The 25454-nt window shown below is 49.3% G+C and overlaps 1 protein-coding gene across 6 annotated transcripts in view; it reads right to left on the bottom strand.

The window, feature by feature from the left end:
* Positions 1 to 23096, bottom strand: part of EBF4 (EBF family member 4) — a gene marked incomplete at its 5' end in the record, with an annotated part of 54086 nt that extends 30990 nt beyond the window's left edge. For all 6 annotated transcript variants that reach the window (XM_081034303.1, XM_081034307.1, XM_081034305.1 and 3 more), the window contains 7 exons: positions 8925 to 8993; positions 10025 to 10098; positions 11632 to 11687; positions 11865 to 11928; positions 12147 to 12303; positions 22164 to 22285; positions 22782 to 23096. In XM_081034303.1, coding sequence (XP_080890429.1) covers positions 8925 to 8993; positions 10025 to 10098; positions 11632 to 11687; positions 11865 to 11928; positions 12147 to 12303; positions 22164 to 22285; positions 22782 to 23096 — 857 coding nt within the window. The remainder of the gene's footprint in view (positions 1 to 8924; positions 8994 to 10024; positions 10099 to 11631; positions 11688 to 11864; positions 11929 to 12146; positions 12304 to 22163; positions 22286 to 22781) is intronic.
* Between the last annotated feature and the right edge of the window lie 2358 nt (positions 23097 to 25454).

The following is a 25454-nucleotide window of genomic DNA, read 5'->3' as shown; positions in this document are numbered from 1 at the left end:
TCACAGAGGAGAGAGTTGCATAGAAAGAGAATCTCAGAAATTCGTGGAGGGATCTCCTTGAGTATTTAGTAGAGTACTGATTGGTGCATTCATGTAAAGAAAGGCCAGGAAAAGAATCACCCTAATGGAATAAAAGGAGCAGCCTTGATGCTCACTTAGGGATAGGAAAAGTGCCTGTTTCTACCAGCTAGACTGAAAACAACTACTGTGTTTCCCCGAAAATAAGACCTAGCCAGACAATCAGCTGTAATGCGTCTTTTGAAGCAAAAATTAATATAAGACCCAGTCTTATTTTAATATAAGACTGGATATAATATAATATAATATAATATAATATAATACTGGGTCTTATATAATATAAGACCGGGTCTTATATAATATAAGACCGGGTCTTATATTAATTTTTGCTCCAAAAGATGCATTACAGCTGATTGTCCGGCTAGGTCTTATTTTCAGGGAAACATGGTAATGATTTATGAGGCATTGTGTACAGTACTGAGGAAAGTCTTACTTTAGTAGTGAGGAATAATTAGTCCTAGTTCGATTACTGTTGTGGACCCATCTAATAAATCATAAAAGCAAGACTCAAAAATATCAAACTGTTTCCAGGTAACTTAACTACATCCCAGAACAAAGCTCAAAAAGATTTTAGGAATACAAAAATATCCACTGCCCCAAAAGGGGAAATTTACAATGTCTGGCATCCAATAACAGATTACCATGCATACCAAGATGCAAACAAATTTATGGTTCATAATGAAGAGAATAATCAATAGAAACTGACACAGAATAGACACAGATATTAGAATTAGCAGAAAAGGACATTAAAAGTGTAATTATAACTGTATTTGGCATGTTCAAAAATTTAAGTAGACATGGAAGATATAAGCTTGTAGAGATGAAAACTACAATGTCTGAGATAAAAATACATTGGACGGGATTAACAGCAGATGAGATACTGAGATATGGCAGAAGAAAAGATTAGAAGAAACTTGAAGGCACAGTAATAAAAACTATCCAAAAATGAAACACAGAAGAAAAAAAAAATCCTCCTTCAAAAGAGAAAGAATTAGCAGTGAGCTGCAGGACAACCTGAAGCAGTTTAATATATGGGTAATAGGAATCCCCTAAGGAGGAGTGGCAGAAAAAAATATTTAAAGAAATCATAGTTGAGCTAGCCCAGTGGCTCAGGCGGTTGGAGCTCCGAGCTCCTAATGCCAAAGGCTGCCGGTTTGATTCTGACATGGGCCAGTGCCAATGGCTCAGTTGGTTGGAGCGCGGGCTTTCAACCACAAGGTTGCCAGTTGGACTCCTCGACTCCCGCAAGGGATGGTGGGCTGTGCCCCCTGCAACTAACAATGGGCAACTGGACCTGAAGCTGAGTTGCGCCCTCCACAACTAAGATTGAAAGGACAACAACTTGACTTGGAAAAACTCTTGGAAGTACACAAGATAGTGGAGCAACATCTTAAGACAATTGTCAATCTAAAATTCTATACCCAGTGAAAATATCTTTCCAAAAATGCAAGACATATGCCTTCTGGTATAACAAAAATGATAACAGCTGGAAATCTGAATCTACAGAGAGGAATAAGGAGTAATGGAAATGGTAACTATAATGCATGAGTAAACATATAAGATTTTTTCATGTTATTGAAGTCTCTTTAAAAATACTTGGCTGTTTAAACAAAAACAATAACAATGTACTGTGGATTTTATAATACATATTAAAATTCATGACACAATAGTATAGTATACTATATGAAATGATATAACAATAAGTTAAAGATGCATACTATAAGTCCTAAAGCAATCACTAAAATAACAAAATTAAAATGTTTACTAACAAGCCAATAAAGGAGATAAAATAACAAAACCCCCAAATCTAAAAGAATGAAAAGGAGAACAAAAAAGAGACAGAATGGAAAACAAAAGTCAAGCTGCCACTCTAGGAAACCAGAAAAAGAAGAGGAAATTAAACCCAAAGTAAGCAGAAGAAAGGAACTAATACATATAAAAACAGAGAAGAGAAAAACAATAGAGAAAATCAGTGAAACCAAAAGCTGTTCTTGTAGTAGATCAATAAATGGATAAGCTTGTAGCCATACTCCGCAAGAAATAAAGAGAGAAGACACAATTTGCCAATATCAGAAATGAAAGTAATGACATTGCTAGAGATTCTAGAGAGATTAAATGGATAGAGAATATTATGAACAATTTTATGCCAACAAGTTCAGCAACTTACAAGAAACGGACAAATTCCTTGAAAAATACAAATTATCAAACCTCATTCTAGAAGAGCTTAAGGAAAAAATAATACCAATTCTACACATACTCTTCCAAAAAACTGAAGAGGAGGAAATATCTCCTAACTCCTTCCATGAGGCCAGCATGTCATATGTGATACCAAAACCAGACAAATATCCATCATGAACATCAATGCAAAAGTTCTAAACAAAATTTTATTAAATCAAACTCTGCATTTGTAAAGTTCTACATGGCTGGAGAAAGTTCTCACTTTAAATTTTTGACCACAAATCTCAGGTGGGCCCTTATTAAAAAGATAATACGCCCTATCCAAGTGAGGTTTATCTCGGAAATGTAGGGTTTGTTTAACATTGGAAAAGCAATTGATGTAATTCATCATATTAAATTAAAAAAATCTATAATCGGGCCGGCCCGGTGGCTCAGGTGGTTAGAGCTCCATGCTCCTAACTCCGAAGGCTGCCGGTTCGATTCCCACATGGGCCAATGGGCTCTCAACCACAAGGTTGCCAGTTCGATTCCTCAAGTCCTGCAAGGGATGGTGGGCTGCGCCCCCTGCAACTAACAAGGGCAACTGGACCTGGAGCTGAGCTGCGCCCTCCACAACTAAGACTGAAAGAACAACTTGAGCTAAATGTCACCCTCCACAACTAAGATCGAAAGGACAACAACTTGACTGGAGAAAAGTCCCGGAAGTACACACTGTTCCCCGATAAAAGTCCCGTTCCCCTTCCCCAATAAAATCTTTAAAAAAAAAAATCTATAATCATCTAAATAGATGCAGAAAAAGCATTTGACAAATCTAACGTCCATTCCTGATAAAAACTCTCAGTAACTAAAAATAGTGGGGTATTTCCTCAATCTGATAAAAGGCACCTATGAAAAATACATAGTTACATACATACATACAAATGTACGAGGTCGGACAATTAAGTTCGTAAACTCATCCTAGGAAAAGTGCTGCATACCTCATTGCTGAATATCACTACGGTCACCTTCAAAGTACTCCCCTTGGGAAGCTATGAACCAACGCCAGTACCTAGTCCACCTTTTCAAAGTAATTTTGGAACTCTTTTTCTGGAATGGCCATCAGAGCTGTCATCGTATTACACTTGATGTCCTGAATGTCATCAAAATGTCTTCCTTTCAATATTTCCTTTATCTTTGGGTAAGGAAAGAAGTCACTGGGGGCCAGACCAGGTGAGTAGGGAGGGTGTTCCAATACAGTTATTTGTTTACTGGCTAAAAACTTCCTCACAGACAGTGCTGTGTGAGCTGGTGCATTGTCGTGATGCAAGAGCCATGAATTATTGGCAAAAAGTTCAGGTCATCTAACTTTTTCAGCCTTTTCAGCACTTCCAAATAGTAAACTTGGTTAACTGTTTGTCCAGTTGGTACAAATTCATAATGAATAATCCCTCTGATATCAAAAAAAGATTAGCAACATTGGTGCAACAAGTTTGCAAACTTAATTGTCAGTCCTCGTACACATACACACATACATACGTAACGGTGAAAGACAGTACTTTCCACCAATAAAGTCAGGAACAAAACAGATGTTCATTCTTACCACTATTATTCATCATTGTACAGGAAGTTCTCGCCAGTACAATCAGGCAAGAAAAATAAATAAAAGACACCCATTTTCAGTCCCAGGTTTACATCCTAAACAAACTTTTGTACCTATTCAAATTAGGAGAGACAAATAAGAATGTTCATAGCAGCTTTGCCTATCATAGAAAAATGAAATACAACAAACTACAACTAAAATAGCAACATAGAAAAATCTTAGAAATATAATGCTGAATTTAAAAAGAACATTTTAGAAGACTACTACATATAAAGATGACATCATTTTTATAAAGTTAAACACAAGCACAACTAAACAACCTGTTGTTTAACATTATACAATTTGTGGTAATTTATTTTTTAAGAGCAAGGTCACGATAAACACAAAACTCAATTTACTTATTACCTTTAGGAGAGGGGTAGGCAGTGATACCAGACAGGGAAGGAACCGGGGAGTGGCGTCAACGGTATTTTAAATGTTCTAATTTTAAGTTTGTTGGTAGGTTCACAGGTGTACATTAATTATTATGCTTCCTAATTTTTATTTTGTTATATTTTTCTTTTCTATGTATCATCTAGGACATAACTTTTTTTTCAAATGGATCAAAAATTTTAAGTGTAAACAATGAAACCATAAAAGTACTAGAAGAAACCACAGGATAAATTTTAAAAATATTACCTTGGCATGATAAAGGTCTTTCTAAATATAATAAAAATCCAAAGTATTTAAAAGATTGAGAAATTGGGTAAATTTCTAAATATAAAAAGTTAAAAGACAAGGACCAACTAGAAAAACAATATGTGCAACTCATGACAAAGGGCTAATTTCCTTAATATACACTCCTATAAATCAGTAACAAAAGCCAATCCTTTATAGAGAAATAAGCAAAGGATATGAATAGACAGTTCACAGAAAAGGAAATACAAATAGATTTTAAATATGTGAATGTGTGCTCAACCTCAGAGTAAGAGAAGTGGAATTCACTGGGATATCACAGTTGACTTATACGATGGAGAAAGGGGGAAAAAAGTATGGTAACCACTGCTTGCTGCAGTCATTTTTCAATCCTGAGATCACTTGCCTTCATTCCTTGAAGATTTTAATCCTGGGTCACAGTATATGCTATTGAACATTGGTCCTGTCATAATTCTCGGTGATTTCAATATCAATATAGATAGATAATTCTTCCAACACATTCTCTTCTCCATTCCTTGAGCATCTCTCCTGCAATGTCCTGTCATCACCCTCCACTGGCTACACATTACCAATAAATGCAATTCCCAAATAATTCTACCTACAGGCAACTCACTCTCTAACCACCTTCTAACCTCCAACTCAACTCCCTTCTAGTACCTCAACTCCAATAATTCTTTGGTCCTCTCAGAACCTTTGTTCCATTCATCCTGCCTTCTCTCTCTGCTACATTCTTCTCTTCACCCAACTTAAATCCCTTGTTCCATTTTTGTAAATACCACTTGCATACACTTGCACTCTCTTGCCCTCTTGTGTTTCATTGTACTCACTTGGCAAGCCCCTAACTCTGGTCATAAGCCACCACTCACCTGTTCTGCACCTGCATTTGTGCAGCTCTGCATGTCTGGAGAAAGCTCTCACTTTAAATTTACGACCACAAACCTCAGGGGAGTTCTTACTACTGCATGGCAATCACAGGACATTTCCATGGTCCATTCACAGCTCTGGCACAAGTATTTCATGCCTTAGTGTCTCCTTTTCCATCCCCATCCTCAACTCTTGACCCTGTTTCCTATTTTACTGAGAAAACAAAGCAATCTGAAGAGAATGTCTGCAAGCTCCCACATTGGATATACCCTTTTACCCATTTTTGTGCCCAGGTTCTGTCTTCCCTGCTGTTTCCATGGATAACTGTCTAGGTTCCCAGCTAAAATCAGTCCTGTGAATGCGATCCCATACCCTTTGCCAACTAAAGGTCATGGCTTTAGCAATTCTCTCTTCTAACTCTTGCATCACCATTTCCCTTTCCTATTGGGTTTTTCTCATCAGCATATGAACAAGCTATATAATTTTTTTCTTGGCCTTACATCGTGGTCTAGCCACTACCCCATTTCTTTGATCCCTATAAAGCAAAATTCAAAAAAATTCCTCTAGTCATTGTCTCTAATCTCTTCTCCCATTCTCTCTTAGACCTACCTTTGTCAGACTTCTGCATCTCCACTCCACTGAATAGCTCTTGTTGAGGTCACCAATGCCCCCCCGCCAGTTGCTAAGTTCAATGGTCAGCTCTTAGTCTCTTTTTATCATATCCACAAGCAGCATCTGATGCAGTTGACTACTGCTTCCTTTTTGGAATATTTTCTTATCTAGGCCTCCAAGACACTCCACTCCCCTGATTTCCCTCTGCCTGCTCTTTCTCATTCTTCTTTGCTGGTTCCACATCTCCATGATCTCCAAACACTGGACACCCCAGGATTCAGTTCTTGAACTTCTTCTATTTTCTATCAACACTCAGTCCCTCAATGATTTCATTCATCCAATTTTCTATCTGCAGCCTGGACCTTTCCCTTAAGAGCCATACTCATGTCATCAGCTGCTTTTTCAACATCTGCACCTGGATGTTAAGTAAACATCTTAAATATAACATGTCCAAAACTGAACTCCTGACCTTCCTCCTCCCCAACCTGCTCCTCCTGAAATCTTGCCCTTCTCAGTAAATAGAAGTTCTTCCTGAATTGTTCACGACAAAAACCTTGGCAATGCCTTGAGTTCTCTCTGTTACTTTATTTTTCCTTCCATAACAAACCCTGTCAGTTTTCCCTGTGCAACATCCAGAATCCAACCACTTCTTATAACCTCTTGTTAAAACCCCCCTGCCCTGGTCTTGGCCTCCATCATCGCTCACCTGGGTAACTGTAATAGCTTCCTAACTCATCTCCCTGCTTTCACCCTTGACTTCTACAGGTTATCTTCAACACAGGAGCTAGTGTGATCTTGCTGAAATATAAATCAGGTCATATCATTCTTCTCAACACCCCCCAGGGGCTTCCACGTCATTCAGAATAAAAGCCAAAGTCTTTACAATGACTACAAGCAGGGCCCATGCAGCCTCCAAGGCTCTGCATGATCTTGCCTTCCTTCTGCCCTACCCATTAGCTCTCTGACATCACTGCCTCCTACTGTCCCTCTCGTTCTAGTCACCTGAGCCTTCTTGCTGTTCCTAAACACATCAGTTACACTCCAGCCAAGAACATTTCCCCCCACCCCAGATTCATACATGGCTCACTCCCTTACTTCCTTTAGGTCTTGGCTCAAATGTCATCTTTTCAGTAAGGCCTGCCTTACATATTCTAAAATTGCAATACTCCCTTCCTGGGCACTCTCTGACCTTTCCTGATGGCTTTCTTTTTCTCCTTAGCCATTATCACCATCTAACATGCTACCTATATATTCTATTCATTCAGTTAGTTTATGTTTATCTCCCCTACTAGATTGTAAGCCCATGAACACAAGGCTTTTTGTATATTTGGTCACTGCTTAATTCACAGCATGCAGAAGAGACCCTGGCATACAGTGGATGTTAAAAAGTTATCTGTTGAATGAATAAACAACATACCGTATTTTGCCATGTACCATGAACTCCCATGTATAATGCACACCTACATTTATGGACCAAAGTTTCAGGGGAAAAAATCTTTCATTTTAATTTTTTAATTCAAAATTTTATTTGTTTACATTTTGGTACTTGTGTTTTGTATTATAAAGGAATTTTAGCATTTACTTTTTAACATATTATCGTACAAGAAATTTTATGTAACAAATAATTACAAAACACAAGAACAGATAAAGGTAAAAGAAATTTTATGTATCGGTAACAAATTTGCTCTATTTATACATCATAGCAGGCCAAGAACTCTTCCTCGTTGCAAGTTCAACAAAACCGATTATCATATTCCAGGGTATTATTTTACATACGGATATTGTTATTGATTTCTAGAGTTACACTTTTAACTCATAAGCATAAATAAAGGAATTAAAAACATTTATACAGATATGGAATTAGTACTACCCATGTATAGTACTGCCCATCTTTATTTTTCCCTCACAAATTTGGGCAAAAAAGTGTGCATTATACATGGCAAAATAAGGGACTTACTTGGCCAAAGTGTGGGGAACAGGCATTCTCAAAATTGCTGGTCTGAATGTCAATTGGTATAGTCTCTCCAGAGGCTAAATTAGCAATAACTATCAAAATTACAAATGCACATATCTTTTGACCCAGCAGTACTACTTCTAGTAATATCTTTCATATAAATTCATACATGTGCAAAATGATCCATGGACAAAGTAATGTACTGTAGCACATTTTATCCCTGAAAAAAGAATGACAACAGCCAAAATGTCCAGCAATAGAGATTACTTAAAGAAATTATGGTCCACTCATACAATGGAGTATTTTGCAGTAGCAAAAAAGAATAAGGAGACTTCTTGTGTCTTGATATAAGTTCATATACATACGTGTATATAACGAATTTTAAAGAAAGGTAAGTACAAAAGAGTGTGTGTAGTATGCTATACACAGTGGCGGGGGCTGACTTACTTTTCATTATTTACTCTTTTGTGCCTTTTGAATTTTGTACCTTATATATGCATTCCCTACTCAAAAAGAAGTAAAATAATTTTAAAAATCATAAATCATGGTGGGAGAATGAATTTTCACATGCATCACCTTGACAATCATATGACTGAAACCTGTCAAGTATTTCCCCAGTTTTCATACGAAGGAAATGGACATTCAGAGAAGTCAGGTCAAACAGTACGGAGGTGGCACCTGGGCTAGAACCCAGCTTTCCTTGTCCTGCCCATGCCAGCCCCTCCATCCTCTCATCCTCTCTCTGGGGCTGTTTACTTCCTGTCCCCCATCCCTATCCCCTGCTCTTCCTGGGCTCCTTCTGTCAGGAAACACTACTCCTAAGCCCAGCCCCACAAAGTTTGCCAAGGCTTTACTCAGGGTGTCCTGAGTTGGCTCCCTGGTATTTGACAGTTTCTCCCTCGGCTGGAGCCACCACAGAGTTCTGTGACTTGCAGATCACAGGCCCCCTCCCCCAGCATGTACCTGTCAATAATGACGGGGTCTGAGGGCGTCTCATTCCGATTGCCACAGCTCTTCCGGTCACAGCACCGGCTGATGGAAAGAAAGAGGAAGGGAGTGAAAGAGAGGGAGATTACAGTGTGTGTATATGTCTCACTGAGGGGTGAAGATGCTGATGTCCCCTCTCTGGATATGAAATCCTTGGGCCAGAGGGGCTCACTTCCAGGGGCATGGAGGGAAAGGCAGTGAGGTTCCTGTCACAGGGCTCTGGAGAGCCCAGCCCTGGGGATAAGGTTGGTCTGGAAACCCTTGTCCCACAGGCATTCTGTTCCTGGACGATACAGGAACGGGCAGGCTTCTGGCCACCTACAGGGTCTCTCACTCTGTGTGTACACTTTTTACACATGTAGAGAGGAGTTCAAACTGTAAGTGTGCAGCTTGTGAATTATCACAAAGTGAACCCATCCGTGTAACCAGCACCCAGACCAAGAAATATCATAGGCCCAATGCCCTAGAGGCCCCATCATGCCCCCTCCTTGTCACTGCTCTTCCCAAAGATAGCCACCACCATCCCAACCAGATTTTTGAATGCTCTGAATTCTCTTTCCATGTATGAGGATGCTGTTGGACTGGCATTTCTTGGGGAGACCTTGCCTAGAAATGCCAAGCCCTGTGGTGATGGAGAAGGGGAGCCAAGAGCTGCGTTCTCTCCACTTCATCCTGCCCCACCCAGGAAGTGCCCCAAGGGTCATGCTGGAGGCAGCAAAGTTTCTTTCCTCTTGTTCCAGAGCAAATCCAGGAGGCCCAGGCCCTGCCCCCACATCCCCAGAGAGCCTTCCCCAGAGCTTTATTAGTTAAGCTTCCCAGTAGTGGCAGGAGGCCTCTCTTACAAAAACACTTGGAGAAGCCACATAAACAGGCCAGGCTAATGGGGCCGCCAGGACCCTCTCCTCAGCCAGCACTGTGCACAGGGGCCTCCCTAATCCCTCATTGCCTCTCCCCACCAAGCTTCCCCAGGGAGCAGCACGGAGGGCAGTGGTGGCAGCGTAGAGGACAGGGCCTGGTGGGGGTCCTGGGCAACATCTTGGCCAAGGGACAAGTGAAAGTGACCCAGACCTTCTCACCTGCACATGATCTCGTGGGTGAGCAGCACTCGACACATTTCGGGGTTCTTGTCTTGCCCCTCATAGATGATGGCCTGGGGGAGAGAGGGAGTGTACAGGCTCACGGAGAAGGAGGCTCCTCTTATGTCAAGTGTAGGGGGAGAGATGGGCTCTGCCCCTTGGGAAGATCATGCCCTCCAAGTCACTTGGGGGGCCGAGGAGTGCAAAGCAGGACTGGGGAGTCTGGCTCCCCAAACCAGTGACTTGGAGGGCTACTACCAGGGGCGGCAAGAGCGGCATGAGGTCTGTAGATTCTGTTTGTCCTCAGGCAGCTTTTTCCAAATCCATCTCTGCTTGGGGGCAGGGAGGCTCCCTGACCAAGGACCAAGGTCAGGCTGAGATGGGCGTAGACATTCCTATCCTCACCATTCCCATGGCCCTAGTGGACCTCTGCTTCTGCTCACAAGCACTGTCCTCTAGGCTACCCCAGCCAATCATCCTCTTCCCCCAACCTTGTCATTTCCCCGCTCCAGGCCAGCATCTCTCCCTTGGACTATTGGGTCAGGCTCCTAACGGATCCTCTGGCCTCCACTCCTGAAACAAGGAGTGAGCTTCCTAAACTGCAAATCTGGCTTCCCAGTCTATAACCCCTGGGCTTCCCAGCCTCTTCCCACTTGGTGGGGGGGGGGTCCCTTTCTCTCAGTCTTCCTCCAACCTCTTCCACACTTGTCCCCCACACAATCCCACTTTGTCACAATCTGGTCTGTCTCTCCCACCATGGGGACCAGAGCCTTTCTAGAAAACAACCATTTCTGCCTCGGTTCTGGGGTTGTGTGGAGGCTGCTGGAAGACCCTGGCTGTGAGGGAAAGCTCAAGTCTCCACCTTGCATTGGGGTAGGGGGACAACTGATGGGCCGGTTTGAGATTCAGCTCCCTCCTTACCAGTGTGCATAACTTTTCTGCACAGCCCATCAGGGTGCTGAGGGGCTGCAGTAGAAGCTCTGGGGCCCCACCCAGTCCCCTTTCCTGGATCAGTGCACCCATCCCCAGAGGCAGTTAGTGTTGGCTGCTACTGGCTTTCTGTTGAGAATGGTTCTCAGCAGATAGGAGCTGCCTTGCCTGAAAACGTCTAGGTTACAGGCTCCCCTTGGGAGTGTTCCCCAGCCAATGACTGACTGATACAGGGCACAGAATCCTGGTGTCCTTGTCTCAAGGTGGGGACAACTCTGATGTCATTCCTTCTTCAGAGTTCCCTGTGGATCAGGCTGAGGCTGGACTCCAGCTGAGACCCTACCCTGCCCTGTCCTGCTTTCCTCTCTCCCTTCTCCTGAGAGCCCCCTTTCTGTCTCCCCAATAAACCCCATGCACCTGAATCCCCATCTAGGCTGGGCTTCTAGGGAATGTGACCTAGGATAGCAGTCTTTGAAAAACATTGCCTTTTCCTAGACTAAGGGCAAGGACCATAATCTTCCTGCCATAAGCTGGGGTGAGAACCGACGGAGCCAGGCCAGTGGGGATGACGGCACAGGGAGGCAGGGGCAGGGACAAGGCTGCTCACTTAGACCCCCCCAGGAGCTGGGCTCCGAGAAGAGGGTGGGATGGCCTGAGTATCCTCTGGGTTGGCTCACCTGTTTGGACATGGAGTCAATCAGACGCACATAGAGGTCCTGTTCTGTCCGAAGTCCTAAGGGAAGGAAGAGGAGAGGGCTTGCTGGACGGGGAGCATCTGTGGCCTCTAATGACTGGACTGGACTCCACACCCTCCCTACCTGGAGCCAGGGGCCTCCTCAGCCCTGACAACAGGGCATTCATTATGTGTCACATGGGCTTTGGTACCCAGTGGGCAGTGGGCTTCACTCACCATTGTTATACACCAGCCTGAGGCGGTAATGGATCCCGTTGTTCGTCTTTTCCGCGCCAGGCTCCTGCAGGGCCAAGATGGGGAGGATGCTCTGATGTTCCCAGGGACCCTCCAGCTACCCCACCAACCCTCCTCCCTAGCCCTACCCTCTTTCCCTCCCTTCTATCCATTCACTCCCCTTTCTCCACTCCTCAACCATCTATCCATTGGAAGTGAGGTCCCTGAAGCCCTCCTGCCTCCTCTCCCCCATGCCCTGGCCAGCTGAGCCCACGAGCCTCTCACTCGGTCCTTTTCCACGAAGTCAATGAAGGCTGTGCGCTCCACCTCCACGGGCTGCCCCTGCCGGTCATACATGGCCAGCACGAAGTGGAAGAAATTGGATTTCCTGAGGTTGGAGGGAGGCTGCTTCTCAAAATGTGCTCGTGCCAGGCCCACGCCACTGCAGAAGGAAAAGAGCTGGGAAACCAAGGGTACTTCCAAAGTACCCTTGGAAGAGAAAGACCTCATCGTCTCTAACCAGGTTGGTGGGCTGGCCAGGACTTGGCTCTTACATGTCAAGAGTCTGGGCAAGCCATAAATTGGATAGGCCCAAACCACCCTTGCCAGGGCCATCTTAGTTCCAGACAGAGGCCTCTAAGCCCAGAGGTCACCCCAGCCTGCTCCCTTGGGAACAGGGGGCACAGCAGGTCACAACAGAGGTGTCCCTCAAGGCTCTTCCCTGGGCCCCATATTTTGAAAGGTTGATCTCCAAAATCAAATGTATGAACAACCTATCTTGCTGACCAGAGGCTCCTGTGACAGCCCTTTAGGGCATCAAGGGGCAGCTGGGTGGTTCTGAAACAAATATCCACTGTATATACCCCAGTCCACGGCTGTATACGTGAGCCTGCAGCACTGCCTGGGAGATGACGATGTCCAGCACACCCTCAGAGACATGAAACTGGCTAAGGGCCACTAGATTGCATAGTCCGGATCCTGGGCTATGACTGAAGGCGGGGCATGCCCTCCCCAGGTGTGGAGGTATATGCTTCCACACTTTGGGAAAGACAGCCACTGGCTCCCTTGAGCAGAAGGATCTTCTGGTCTGGCCTTGCCAAGGGCTTTCTCCCGCTCATCAGAAACCATTCCCAGAAGCAAGACCAGGGTGAGAGAAAGAGGAGAAGAACCAAGGCCCTATTCATCAAATACTTCCTGAACCCCAGAGATGTACCAAGCATTGGACACATGGCATTGACTGGGTGGGGCTGGAGTTAAATGACTAGAAGGGGAGGGAAGACAGAGAGTTATAACTCAAGACAAAGTGGTGGGTGCCTCCCAAAAGATGTTACTCTATGAAAAACTACAGAAGCAAAGGAAGAAAAAAATGAATTCTTTCTGTGAGAGATGAGGGGAAGACTTCATGGGGGTGGTGGCTTTATCCCTGGTTCTTGAGGAATGAATAGGAGTTCAACAGATGCAAACAAGAGAACAGATCAAAGAGCATAAGAAATAGGCTGTAGGTGTGAGGATTAGTATCACTGGACCACAGATTTCAAAAAGTGAAGTGAAGAGAGAAAAGGCTATATTAGAAGTGCTATTACACCTGAAATCTATGTAATTTTACTAACAAATGTCACCCCAGTAAATTAAAAAAAAGAAAAGAAGTGCTAGACTATGCAGGGACACAAAAAATAGAGGTTAGACATTCTTTTCTAGGTCAAGGTCTTCCGAAGAGTGTTCCTTAGATCTCTCAGAGCTCCAGACCCTTCCTCTACAAAAGGGTGCTATGGCCACAATTGCTAGAAAATATGGCTTCAGAGCATACACATATGTATGTGGGGGGCCGTGGGACACGCTCCAGGAATGGCCCCTGCTTGACCTGTCTCAGGCCAGTGCTCCCCATGTGTGGCAGCCAGCCTCCAAGATGGTTCCCTGTGATCCCCACCTCCTGGTATTCACATCCTTGTGGGGATCCCTCCCATACTGTCAGGATTGGTCTGGGTGGCCGATAGAATATGGCACAAGTGACAGCATATGATTTCCAATGTTAGGTCATAAAAGATGTTATATCTTCTGCCTTGTTCCCTCTCTTGGATCGCCACTCAGGGGGAAGCTGGCTGCTATGCTGTGAGGACACTTAAGCAGCCCTAAGGAAGGTCCACATGGAGAACAGAGGCCTCCTGCCAACAGCCAGAATTAACTCGAGGGAGCCACCTTGGAAGCCCATCCACCAGCCCCAGCTGTGCCTTCACATGACCACAGCCCTTGACTGCAGCCTCATAAGAAACCCTGAGCCAGAACCTCCCAGCTAAGCTGCTCCCTGATGTCTGACTCTCAGAAGCTGTGTGAGATGTTTGTAGTCTTATGTTGCTGAGTTTTGGGGCAATTTTTTTTATGTGGCAATAGATAAATAATAGACTATGCTTACTTGACTAGAGAGAGCTTTTGTTGAGGGGCGTGGTTTGGGAAACACAACTAAAAGCCACCAGAAGGTTCTGAAGCCAGGCAGCACTTAGAAGACGCCGCCGCTGGGGAGAGTGCAGTGCGGTGTTAAGCGAGAGGCCGGTGCAGGGATGCAGAGAAGGGGGATAGTGGCACTGCCTCGAGAGCCATTTAGACCAGAGTCTTACCACTGTGACAGTGTCTGCCATATTCATCACTAGTTTTTTCTTCATATAATTTAACATCTACTGGTTCTTACACAGGCTCATGTGAAGCCATAATATCTGGGATGTCATGCATGGGCGTGAGAGGCTTTGTTGTGTTTTTGCTCGTACAGATTACAGTAAATACGTAAACCATGAAATAAAAATTGTTCCTCCTTTTGAAAGCCTGCTTGGGGGCCTCAGTGGTCTCTGTGAAATGCTGGTTTCAGAGGCAGCAGTGATGGGTCTTGTCCAGATCAAGATGAATGCGGTGGGGGTGGGTGGGAGGGGCACCAACACCTTCTCTTTCCCATGAAAGGTTTTTTTCTGCACTTGTTCCTTTCTCTAGAGACACCATCTTTTTCCCTTCATCCTCCATCCTTTCTCCCCCTTCCCCATTTCTCCTCCCCCTAAGGCTACAGTCCTTTCAAGTTCAGGCCTTGACCCTCCCATTTTCCATTTGCCCAGAGGCAGGGAAGTCTGAAGAGGGCTTTGATCACAGCAGGTCCCTGATTACTGTTGATGAATATGCTAATAAGGTGGCAACCTTGACTCCTCCCTCCTGCCCCCAGGACCACTTAGGGGTAGAGAAGCTCTGGTGGATAGGTTCCAGGACCACCTGGGAGGAGAGAAGGCCAGAAGGGGGCGGGCTTGTGGAGCCATCCCAGATCACTTGGCCCTTTATTCTGTCATCTAGCCCAGGAAAGCTTTCAGATAGCAGGGAGGGCGGGCGGGTACAGAGAAAGAAAAAGGTCTTAAGGGAGGAGGGCTGGATGCTGGGCAGTAACACAATCCCCTAAGCCATTCAAAATGCCCTTTCTACATAGACACGCTTGTACTTCCCAGACCAACAGTAAATCAATGATGCTGGCCCAGAGCTTCCTCTCTCATCTATCCCTCTTGGCAAATATCAGTCAGTCCTGAGTCCTGGCGGCCTACTGGCTCCTGTCAGTCTCCTAAGGATTAGACCTGGGAAACCTGGCCTAAGCCCCAAGCCAAGCTCCCTTCACAGGGCCCACCTTCCCCACAGGAGGGGGTTCCCAGGGAGAGAGGTTAGGTACCCCTGTCTGGGATTCGTGGACAGTGGTGCTGCCCGCTGGGGAATACGGAAGGGCTACACTGCCTGCTCACAGTGGGATCAGGCCAAGTTCCACTTCCCCTAAGACAGCCCAGCATCATCCTCTCTTGCCCTTAGTGGTTCTGAGGCACAATCGGCCTCCTGGACAAAGCAGCGGTACCGAAGTGGCCAGTGTACAGCTCTGAGACAGGATCGCTGTCATGAACAACAGAATAATGTAACAGCCCCAGCCTCCTGCAGACCGGAAGACTGCAGAATGAACAAGTCCCCTGCGAGCACACCCCGGGTTGCTCCTGGTCTGCAAATTTCTCCAGTTTACCCTGTTCATACTCCTGCCGGACACGTGAGAAGCTCAAGGTGAAGTAGAAGAGATTTTGCTTCGAAGACATTCTGGTAATTCTCATGAGCAAGAGACAAAGATACAAGGATCAGCCCATTGTCGAGAGCACCAGAGGCCGGTCTGGACTATGCCTTGTTTCTCCTGGCCCCCCAGGCACCTCCACCCCCAACGTGCAGTAGGTGACCAGCCAACATCCTGAATGGAACTGCAAGCCCCAAAGGGCGAGGGGTGGGGAGGGGGAAGGGGAGACTTTTGCTTTTCTCCCCTTGGGAATAGCTGATGCTCTTGTAATGAGAAAACAAACCACGGTTAAAGAACAGAAAGAAAGAAACACAGAGATACGGTCAAACGACTTGGAAGATAGACATGGAATGCAGAGAGGTCTGAGAGCCCTGCTGGGCACACCCTGGGTGCCGATGCGGGAGACACAGGTGGGAGGTGGGGCCACCGCCTGCTTTCACAGTAGCTTAGAGACAGATTGATGTGGATGAAGCCCAATGTCTTGGATTCTGTGGTCTACAAAGTGGGATTGCCCAAGTCAACCACTGGAGTGTGGGGAGAAACTGCGAAGATGTCTATGAACATGAATCCTTTATCTAAAAGGAAGAAGGGAGGCAGGAGGAGAGCCCCTGATGTTGCGAGAGGAAAGTCTTTTATTTGGGTTTCCCCAGCAGCAGGACCCTCAAGGTCAAAGTTTATGTAGGAGGCGAGTCCGGGAAACACTGGTGGGGGTGGAGAGTGAGAGAGAGAGAGGAAAGGCAGTTTATAAAGGGCACATTATCAACAAGTTGCCACTGTGGGCAACTGCAGCTCTTCCCACTGGGAGCTCTGGAAACAGTCTAGAATACATGCTTTGGAGTTATCCCACCAGAGGGCTGCAGGAGGGAGCTGGGGTACTTATCTATCCACCAACTCCAGTGAGTCCTTGGTTGAGGACTTCTGGCAGCACTTCTCAGCTACTTCAGGCCTGGGGTGCAAGTGGGCAGAGTAGGCTCTGGCAGCCTAGGAAAGCCTTAGGAAGCAGATGCTGGCAGGGGAAGCAGACCCTTTACCAAGGGGTATATGGGCGGGGTACCAACTACCAGCGACCCAGAGGCTGTGGTGTGATGGAAGCCCGCCAAGCGACAGCCCAGGGGCCTGAGTGCAGCTCGACAGATGTGCAGAAGAACTGCCTCACCAGGTCCATGTTCCTGGGCCTATAATGGAGAAACATCTCGTTCACTTAGCATCATTAGTCCACAAAGTCTGCCACGTAAGTGCCTTTTTCAGATAAATGCAGCTGAGTGATGAAAACAGCCACATTAACTACTTTTTGAAAGACTCCAAAATTACACATCTCCTGGCTTTCTTAAAAAGGCACTTTTTAAGTTGACTTTCTTATCAACTCCAGAGTGTGCTGAGGTGGTGGTTCATTTGCTCCTGCCCTAAAGAACCCCGATGTGGGAGGAAAAAATGCTCATTTTCATATTTCCACCACGGCCCATTCACCCCTTCCCATCTTCTGTTCTGAAATAGCTCAAAGTTAAAGGCGACTGTGAAGGAGAAGCTTTGGTTCACACAGCTACTTTTTGGTAGGAGCACACCTGCCTTGTAGCAAGCACAGTGTGCATGGGTTTCCTGAGAACTGTGCTGGGAGCCCAGGTTCAGTCAACACCAAGGACAGCCTGACCTTCACAGCCTGGGCCATTCAGGTGACCTGTGCTCCAAGGTACAGGGGGTGCATATGGGGACATGCTGGGGGCTGCTGAGTTGTCCGGCTGCGATTTTGCTGCCCCCCAGCCCCACACAAACAGAGGTCCCTGGTGATCTCCTTTGTGAGGCTAAGCAGAATGCCCCAGGGCCCTTCTCACAGCAGCTGTTGGAGCTTGCCACAGCTGCTTAGTACAGACAACACCTCCCTTACAGTCTCTGCTCTACTCAGAAGGCTACTCCTGGCTCCTTACATCCTTGACTACATGCTTATTCTAAATATGAGCAATTTAAAGTAACCCTCAGGGGACAAGTGGCCGATGCTGGAGCTTTGGCCACTCCCCAGAGTCACCCTCAGGCCTCTGCCTCCCCCTACCCCTCACCTTACCTTCCTGACAGCCCAAGGTTCTGAGCAGTGCCCTGGCTTGGACCTGATTTGTCTTGGAGTCTGGGATGCTGGGGAAATGGGGACAAGCTCTGAGGTCATCAGCAATGGTGGGAAGCTCCTTTTTGACTCCCCAGGAGGTAGAAGAAGTAAAAAGTGTATATCTCCTATTACCTCATCCCTTGTCTCAGATTTCCTAGTCTCTGCTAAATCCAGCTCTTCCTTTCCCATCCTGGTATGAATGCATAAGTGGCCCCTTCTTTTTCACTGCATCCTCTCTTCCTCCAAGTCTTGAACTGGGCCCCATTCTCCCTGCAGGCATCCCGTGGGCCCGGGGACTGCTTGTAACCATCAAGCTGGGCCTGGCATTCCTGGTCCCAGCCAAGATCTATTGGCCTAACCTGTCCCAGCCCGACATGCCCAGAGCCTGGCTGTGCCACAGACCAGGAAAGATAAAAGCAGCAGCTCGCTGGGGCACACCCCCCTTGACAATGCAGGCAGAGGAGGACCTGGGAGCTAGGGGCTGCTGTTCAGAACCTATGTCCAGAGGGGCCTGCTGGAAGGAGAGGAGGCTTTGGGGGATGTTTCATATCCTCCTGCTACCACTGTCCCAGCAGCAGCTCTGATCACCTGCTCCAGGAAACTGTTTCAGCCACCAAGGTCACAAACAAGGGAGAAAAAGACTGCCCACCCTGCTTCTCTAGGCCCACCCTCTCGCCACCCACCCACAGGCCTGCCTGCCAGGTCCCAGGCAGAGGATCGGCTATTAATTATTAAAGCAAACAAAAGCATTTCCTAGCAGGGAGGCTTGCCTGCAGCTGCTTACAGGAAAGACAGCCCCAGCTGGCTTCCCTCTCAGGGGCCTGCAAGTGCGCTGGAACCAGCTCAAGGGGGAGAGCTGGCAGGGGTCCTCCAGGGGTCTCCCCAGGCTGGGAATCACATCAGAATGAGAGGACAGCTGCTTCTGTGCCGAGCCCTCTAGCAAGAAGACATGGGTCTGAAGGGGAGTCCGGGGAAGGTGGGCTCAGACTGGGATATGGGTCTCAGAGATAAAGTCCTGTTGGCACAGAGTAGAGACAGTCACGGCATTGGCTAGAGTCCTTCGCAGAGTTCCCTACTAGGAAGACCTTGCAGCCCTCTGCACCAGCCTTCCCTGTTGCCCCCAGTGTGAGGGTATGCAGCCTACCCGTCATTTGCTCATAACTTTCCTTCCTCTTGGCAGAGCTTCCCTGGCAGGGCACTGTTCTTATGCTCTGGGACTTCTCCTCCTTCTGTAAAATCTTGGCATTGTAAAGCAGGAGAGCAACAGCTGCTCCTGACCCCTGGTTCCTGGGGTCAGGTAGATCCTGGAGACCACCAACGTGGAAAAGGGAGCCCAACAGAAAGGGATTTGGGAACCTTTTAACCTGCACTCCTGCTTCCTTCAGCAGATACACATTGTCCCCCTTCTGACTTCCCAAGCCTGTCCTCATGCTGTGGACACAAGGATGAACAAGCCACCATCCTTGCTCTAAAGGAAGCCATAGGATGGCAGGGCAAGGAAGCCCGGGGCGGGTAGGGCACAGCTAACTTAGGCAGCACCAAGAACCATTCCCCTGAGCTGGGTGAGAGGGCATAGATAAAGTGCTGGGTGGGGTCGCTTTGAGGCTGTAAGACTTTATTTGGTGGGTGTGTGGGTACTGGAGGCAGGGGAATTGTTTCAAGGAACATTGCTGAATGCCATGTATCATACAGAGGCTGAAAGAAAGTTTGGTGTCAGATTGTGATGGGCCTTGAATGCTGACTATCTGGGAAGAAGTGCAGGTCACTGAAATTTTTAATTATGGAAGGACATGATCAGAGCAAAAGTCTTTGGAAATATTGCTTTGGTCCCCTCTTTATGGCAGATGGTTTTGGGGGAGTGGTGAGAAGCCAGGGCTGCACCATCGGGCTAGGAGCCTGAGGTGGGAAACGGAGGCAGGTCAACTAACCTTCAGCCAGGGAGGACAGTGGTGGAGGGCCAGGGTGCGTCACTGTTAACAGTTGGCTATGGGCACTGAGATCAGGTGTAGGACACAGAGGGACTATTCAGAACTCTTGACAACCAGGTGGCTAGGCGGCAAAGGTGGGGAGAGCATCTAAGACAACTGTCAGAGCCCAAGCAGCCTTGCGGGGAGTGCTCCTGGGTAAGTTTCTCAGAGAGGGACAGGAACCAGGTACAGGTTGAAGAGGGAGGGAGGGATGGGAAAGGAAGTTTGGTTGTTGCTGTTTTAGGATGAGAAGACCTGAGCAGATGACTGCCTGAGGACCTAGATCCAAAGGGGAGAGATACCAGGCTAGCTCGGGAAGAATGAGGAGGAAGGATTAGTCTGCTCCCCTCTGGAAGGAAGTGGCCCAGAGTCAACCAAATGTGGAGGTGGTGAGGGGGGGATCCCAATCTGTGTTCTAAGACAAAGAAGTCTCTGGACTTGGAGATAAGCAGCCCAGGCCTGAAGAAATGCCCCTTTTCAAATTGGGGAAGCCATGTGAGTCCCAGCAGTATGGCCCTGGGGACTCAGATTGGACTCCCCAACACCAGTCAAGATCCCCTCGTGCACACAACACTGCTGGTGGCCTGATCCCTTGGAAAAGCCTCATCTGCACACTTCCTCCACCCACACAGGGTACAAGGGCACTGCCTCCGTCCCATCTGCTTCCCCTTCATCAAACCTGCTTTCTGGGGCTGCGACGGAGGAGAGGGCCAGAGAGAAATAGGAACCGTAAAACCCCAGAGGCCCCAGTGAAACTCCCCATCCACTATTACAGGGAGTGCTCATCACACGACTGGTGGTGGAGAAAAAAATGGGGCCCCATTAAAACTGACCATCTCAAGTTAAATAACAAAACAAAAAACAGAACCAACAGAAAAACAGGCAAGATACAGAATTCTACCCATAGCGCACAAAAAAATATGTCAATGACAAGAAAGACGGGAAGGAAATACACTAAAATGTTCACAGTAGTTGTATTAGAGAGGTAGGACTTTGTTTTCTATTTTCCAGTTTTCTGGAATATAGTTATATCATGAGTAAAACCATGTGAATTAATTCATAGGCAAGACTCTTTTTTTTCAAGAGATGCGCTCCAGAGAGGGCCCCCCAGGGCTCCTTCCTGACAGTCCTGAAAGGACAGGAGTGCAGAATCACTGGTTCAGTTTGTGTATGAAACAAGGTGGGTGCCTGTTAAGGTTGGGCTGGACTGTGAGTGGTGTTCTCTGGACAGGACTGGGGATGTGAACGTGTGGCCTGTGTGCCAACCCCCTCTCAGAATCCCTTCAGGCTGCTGGACAAGCAGCTGCTCAGAACTCTGGGAAGCCAGGCTTTCACATGCTCCAGCTGTCTGCAGAGGCAGAGGTAGGGCCTCCCTAGTGCCCCTCCCCATGCTCACAACTGGAGGTACAAAAAGCTGGAGGTCCAGGTGTTGTTGGGGCAGGTAAATAAATCTTTAAACTTCCTTTTTAAATCCTGGAGTTCACCCCCTCACCCCCCTCCGGCCCCCCCTCCCCGAACCTACTCCTGCAGAGGAGTCAGAGGAGATGGGAGTGGGTGCTGGGTTCCCAGGGACACCCTGCCTGCCGCAGGACCCACCAGAAAAACACCTTGAGAGGCGGCCCTGCCCCATTCCCAGAACCAGTCATTCCAGCCAAACCGACTGCCCACCTCATCTTTTCCCCACTCTTCAGCCCCCAGCCGCTTCTCCAGCCCGGCACACCCATCCTCCAACTCCGAGGGGCGTGGGAAAGCAGAAAGGGGCTGGGTCTCATGCCTTTCCTGGTAGAGAGCCGCGGAATTGGACTAGGAGAGGCACTGGGACTGCCCAGGAGGGAGGGGTTGGCCATTCCTTGACGGCTGGTGGCTGTGGGGCAATGGGTGAGGGACGGCGGGCAGCTGGATACCTCTTCCTCTAGAGTCGTGGACGGGTCGGCCAACGACAGTCAGAAGTCAGCGCCGGGACAGGCCGGAGCGTTGGCAGAAGCCCCGCCCCGGCCCGCCGCACAGCCTCAGGAGGAGGCACAGGCGCTCGGGGTGGGGTGGGCGGGAGAGCTTGCCGGGACTGTGCAGAATTAGGGCTCCCTCCAGCCCTCGGCCCAGCAGCGCAGCAAGCTGAGAGAAGGCGGCGTGGAGCCGTCCAAGCAGAGCGCGCAGGGTCGCGTCCGCGCACTTACCTCTGCGCCGCGGTGCTGGCGTCCAGGATGCCGGCGCCCTGCATCCAGGAGCGCACGGAGCCCAGGCCGGCCGGCAGCAGCGGCTCCTCCTTCAGGTTCAGCCCGCCGCGGGGCAGAGCGTCCTGCGCAGGGAACATGAGGGCGCGCAGTGGGTGGGCGCCCCCACTCCCGCTGAGGCTGCGGGTGTCTCAGCTCCTCCGGACCCGACGGCACTCGGCGCCTCTAACAGCGCAGCGCCGCGCCGCGCGGAGTCCCGGCGACTCAGTGCGCACTAGCTTCTGGGGCGCTCCCTCGGAGAAAGCGGGTCCGCGAGCGCGGGCGCTGTGCCCTCCCCTCCCGGGGCGCGGGGCGGGGAGACGGAGGGATTCCCCCGCGGCCTGAGCGCCGGCGGGCAGGCTGCGGGCGGGGAGGGGAGAGCGCAGCCGGCACCGGTCCGCGCGGAGGCGCCCCAGAGGCGCGCTCTGGCGGCTGCCCGGGGCCGCGGTCGTCGGGGTGGGGTGGGGGGGCGAGCGCCCCGGGAGCTGCCTCGGGCGAGGAGGGGGCGCCGGTGCCCGCCCTTTCCCCCTCGCCGCCCCCACCTCCCGCCCGCCCGCGGCGCCGGCGCGGGGCGCTGATTACCATCCGGGAGGCGGAGGCTGCGGGCGCGGAGCTTGGCGGCGGCGGCGGCGGCGACAGCGGCGGCAGCGGAGGCAGGAGCAGCAGCAGCCGCGCGTCCCGGGGAAAGGCAGGGGCAGCGCCGGGCCAGCAGACGCCGCCGCCGCCAGCGCCCCGCGTGCCCCGGCGCCCTGGCCCTGCCGCAGCCCCGGGCGGCAGCACCTGGAGCAGCAGCAGCAGCAGCCCGGCCGACTCCCCCCGGGGCCCGGTTCCCGCGCCGCCCCGCCGCGGCCGCCGCCGACCTCCGCTCCCCGGGGCCTGGCCGCGGGCCCGGGCCATCCCGCCGCCGCCGCCGCCGCCACCGCTCCCGGGGGAGCGGGAGCCGAAGGGAGGGAGCGCGGGCGGGAGGAGGGATGGCGGGAGCGGGCGGGCCCAGGGGACGGGGGGCCGGGGTAGGCGGGGGCGGGGCGGCGCGGCCGGCCGAGGGGCGGCCAGGGACGTGACATCATCGGGGGAGGAGCGGCCGGGCCCGGGCCGCCGCTGCGGGGCGGACCCTGGCGAGTCGGTCGCCGGGGCTGGGGGCTGCGGCCTGGCTGAGGCCAGAGGAAGTGCAGGCGGGACCAGCCGGACAAGGGAGGCCCAGGCAGGGAGCAGACGGGGTTGCGCGGTGGGGGAGCACGGCCGGAGGCGGAGGAGCCTGCCACGCTGCGTTCAGAAACCTCCACCACCTCGGGGTCGCCCCAGGACGTAGGTCCTGTTTCTCCACCTCATCTCCCTCTCCTAGGTACCCGCCGTGCTCTTCACTGGTCCTGCACTTGCTGCTTATTTTGAAGCTTCAAGCTTTTACTTTTGATGTTCTCTGCTCGCCCGGCTGTCTTTCCCGCATTTCCCTGGTGAAACTGACCTCGGTTTAACCTCAGCCCAAGACTCAAACCTCTGTCTCTTAGACTGGGCCCCAGAGGCGCTGATCAGCTTCCTTGCACCCTTCATCATCTCTAGTCCCTGTCCCTGGGTTGCCTAAACCTAAAACATTTTGTTTCCAACCTGTGCCTTTCAGAAACCTCTTGATGTTTGATTGCAAGTTGGAGACTTAGGGCTGGGTGTTGGGACACAGAGCCAACTCATTTCCTCTTTTTCCTTAGAGAATCTTTCTTCTCAAATTTAATTCCTCCTTTATTAGTTCCTGGCACAGAAATCATCTTGCCCTTGACCCAGGGGCAGAGCCATTTCTGCCCCTCTCCCCACATTCTGTTCTGGCGAGTTGTGGTCAGGCTTTGCACAAACCCGGAATGAGTCCAGCACTTTCCCACAGAATAGCATGGGGTGGTCTGCCTTACCTGCTGTGCCACTCTCAGACACCCCTGGAATGTCACTTTCCAGCCCCAGCTGACTCCTATCCTCTTCATGGGGGGGACCCTCCAAGTGTGTAGTCAGTGGTCTGCCCCACATGGACCCAGATGAGGGGGTCCCAGGGGCACTGTTGGATCTCCTACCATTGGAGAGGCTACTCACCTCCTTTCCGTCGTTTTTTACCATCCCTTCCTCTCAATCCCTCCACCCTTTACTTGCAGGGCCTGTCACTCCCTCCCAGACTTCTCAAGGTCTCAGCTTTTATCCCAAGTGAGATTGTCAAAGGTTTCTCCTCAAGGTGAATTCTTATGCAGGTCTCTTTCTCCTTATCTGGCTCTAAATCCTTGCTCCTCCCAGTGTGGTCCGTGGGCCAACACCATCAGCATTACACGGGAGCTTGTTAGAAATGCAGAATCTTAGACCTTGCCGCTACTGGCTGAATCAGAACCTGCCTTTCAACAAGATCCCAGGTGATTTGTATACACATTACATTTGGACAGCATTGCACTAGAGAAGCCCTCAAAGCTGTTCCATGTGTTCTCTACCCCTTTCTCCAACCGTCAAACCTACTTCTGGCTTTAAAAATTTCTAGCAGACACCCTACTTCTTACTTAATGGAGAGGATACTGGAAATCTTGGCTGTCTCTCAGCTGTCCATCTTTTTTGTCCTTTCTTAGTCTCTTCATCCATTCTCTCCTCTCCTTGCACCCCTGAGAAGCATGTGGACTCTGGGACCTCTTTGCTCAGTTTCATCTTCTGCATCTCCTGATGTTGCCCCATCTGATCTGTTCTTGTCTTGATCCTTCTTTCTTTGGCTCAGACCTCCCCATTTTGAAAAGAACCCTTCCCTTGTTTTTCACCTCCTCCTCCAACTTGCACCCCTCCTGTTTCTGAGAAAGTCCACAGGTGCACTTCCCCCAAGGATGCTTTGCCAGCCCCCAGCAAGCCACTCCGGAACCCTGATGGTCTGGTTCTCTCCCAGCTCTGCCTTGTGGTCTGGCTCCCTCCCAGCTCTGCCACTGTTTGCTCTTCGCTCAGCCTCAGGCCTCTGATCCCCAGCAGCATTGGGCTCCCCACCCACCTGGGAATGCCATCCTGATGACCAGAGCACTCTGTCTCTCCTCATACCCCTTTGGGTGCCCCAGCCTGCTATGCTTTGCTCTCTTCTCCTAGTCTTCCTCAGAGAACTTACGCTCTTCCACAGTCTCAGAGACCATCTTTGGGAAAATAATCTTCCACAGTCTCAGAGACCATCTTTGGGAAAATAGTGTGGGCCTCCATCCTGCTTCTGTCCTGAACAGCAGCTGGTGAGAACAGAGCTGGGCTTGATTCTCTGGAAGGAGGGGG

The sequence above is a fragment of the Rhinolophus hipposideros genome (genome assembly GCF_964194185.1).
Source record: "Rhinolophus hipposideros genome assembly, chromosome: 22".
NCBI classification, from domain to species: Eukaryota; Metazoa; Chordata; class Mammalia; order Chiroptera; family Rhinolophidae; genus Rhinolophus; species Rhinolophus hipposideros.
The sequence above is the reverse complement of the archived record's forward strand: the minus strand, read 5'-3'. Positions and strand labels throughout refer to the sequence as shown.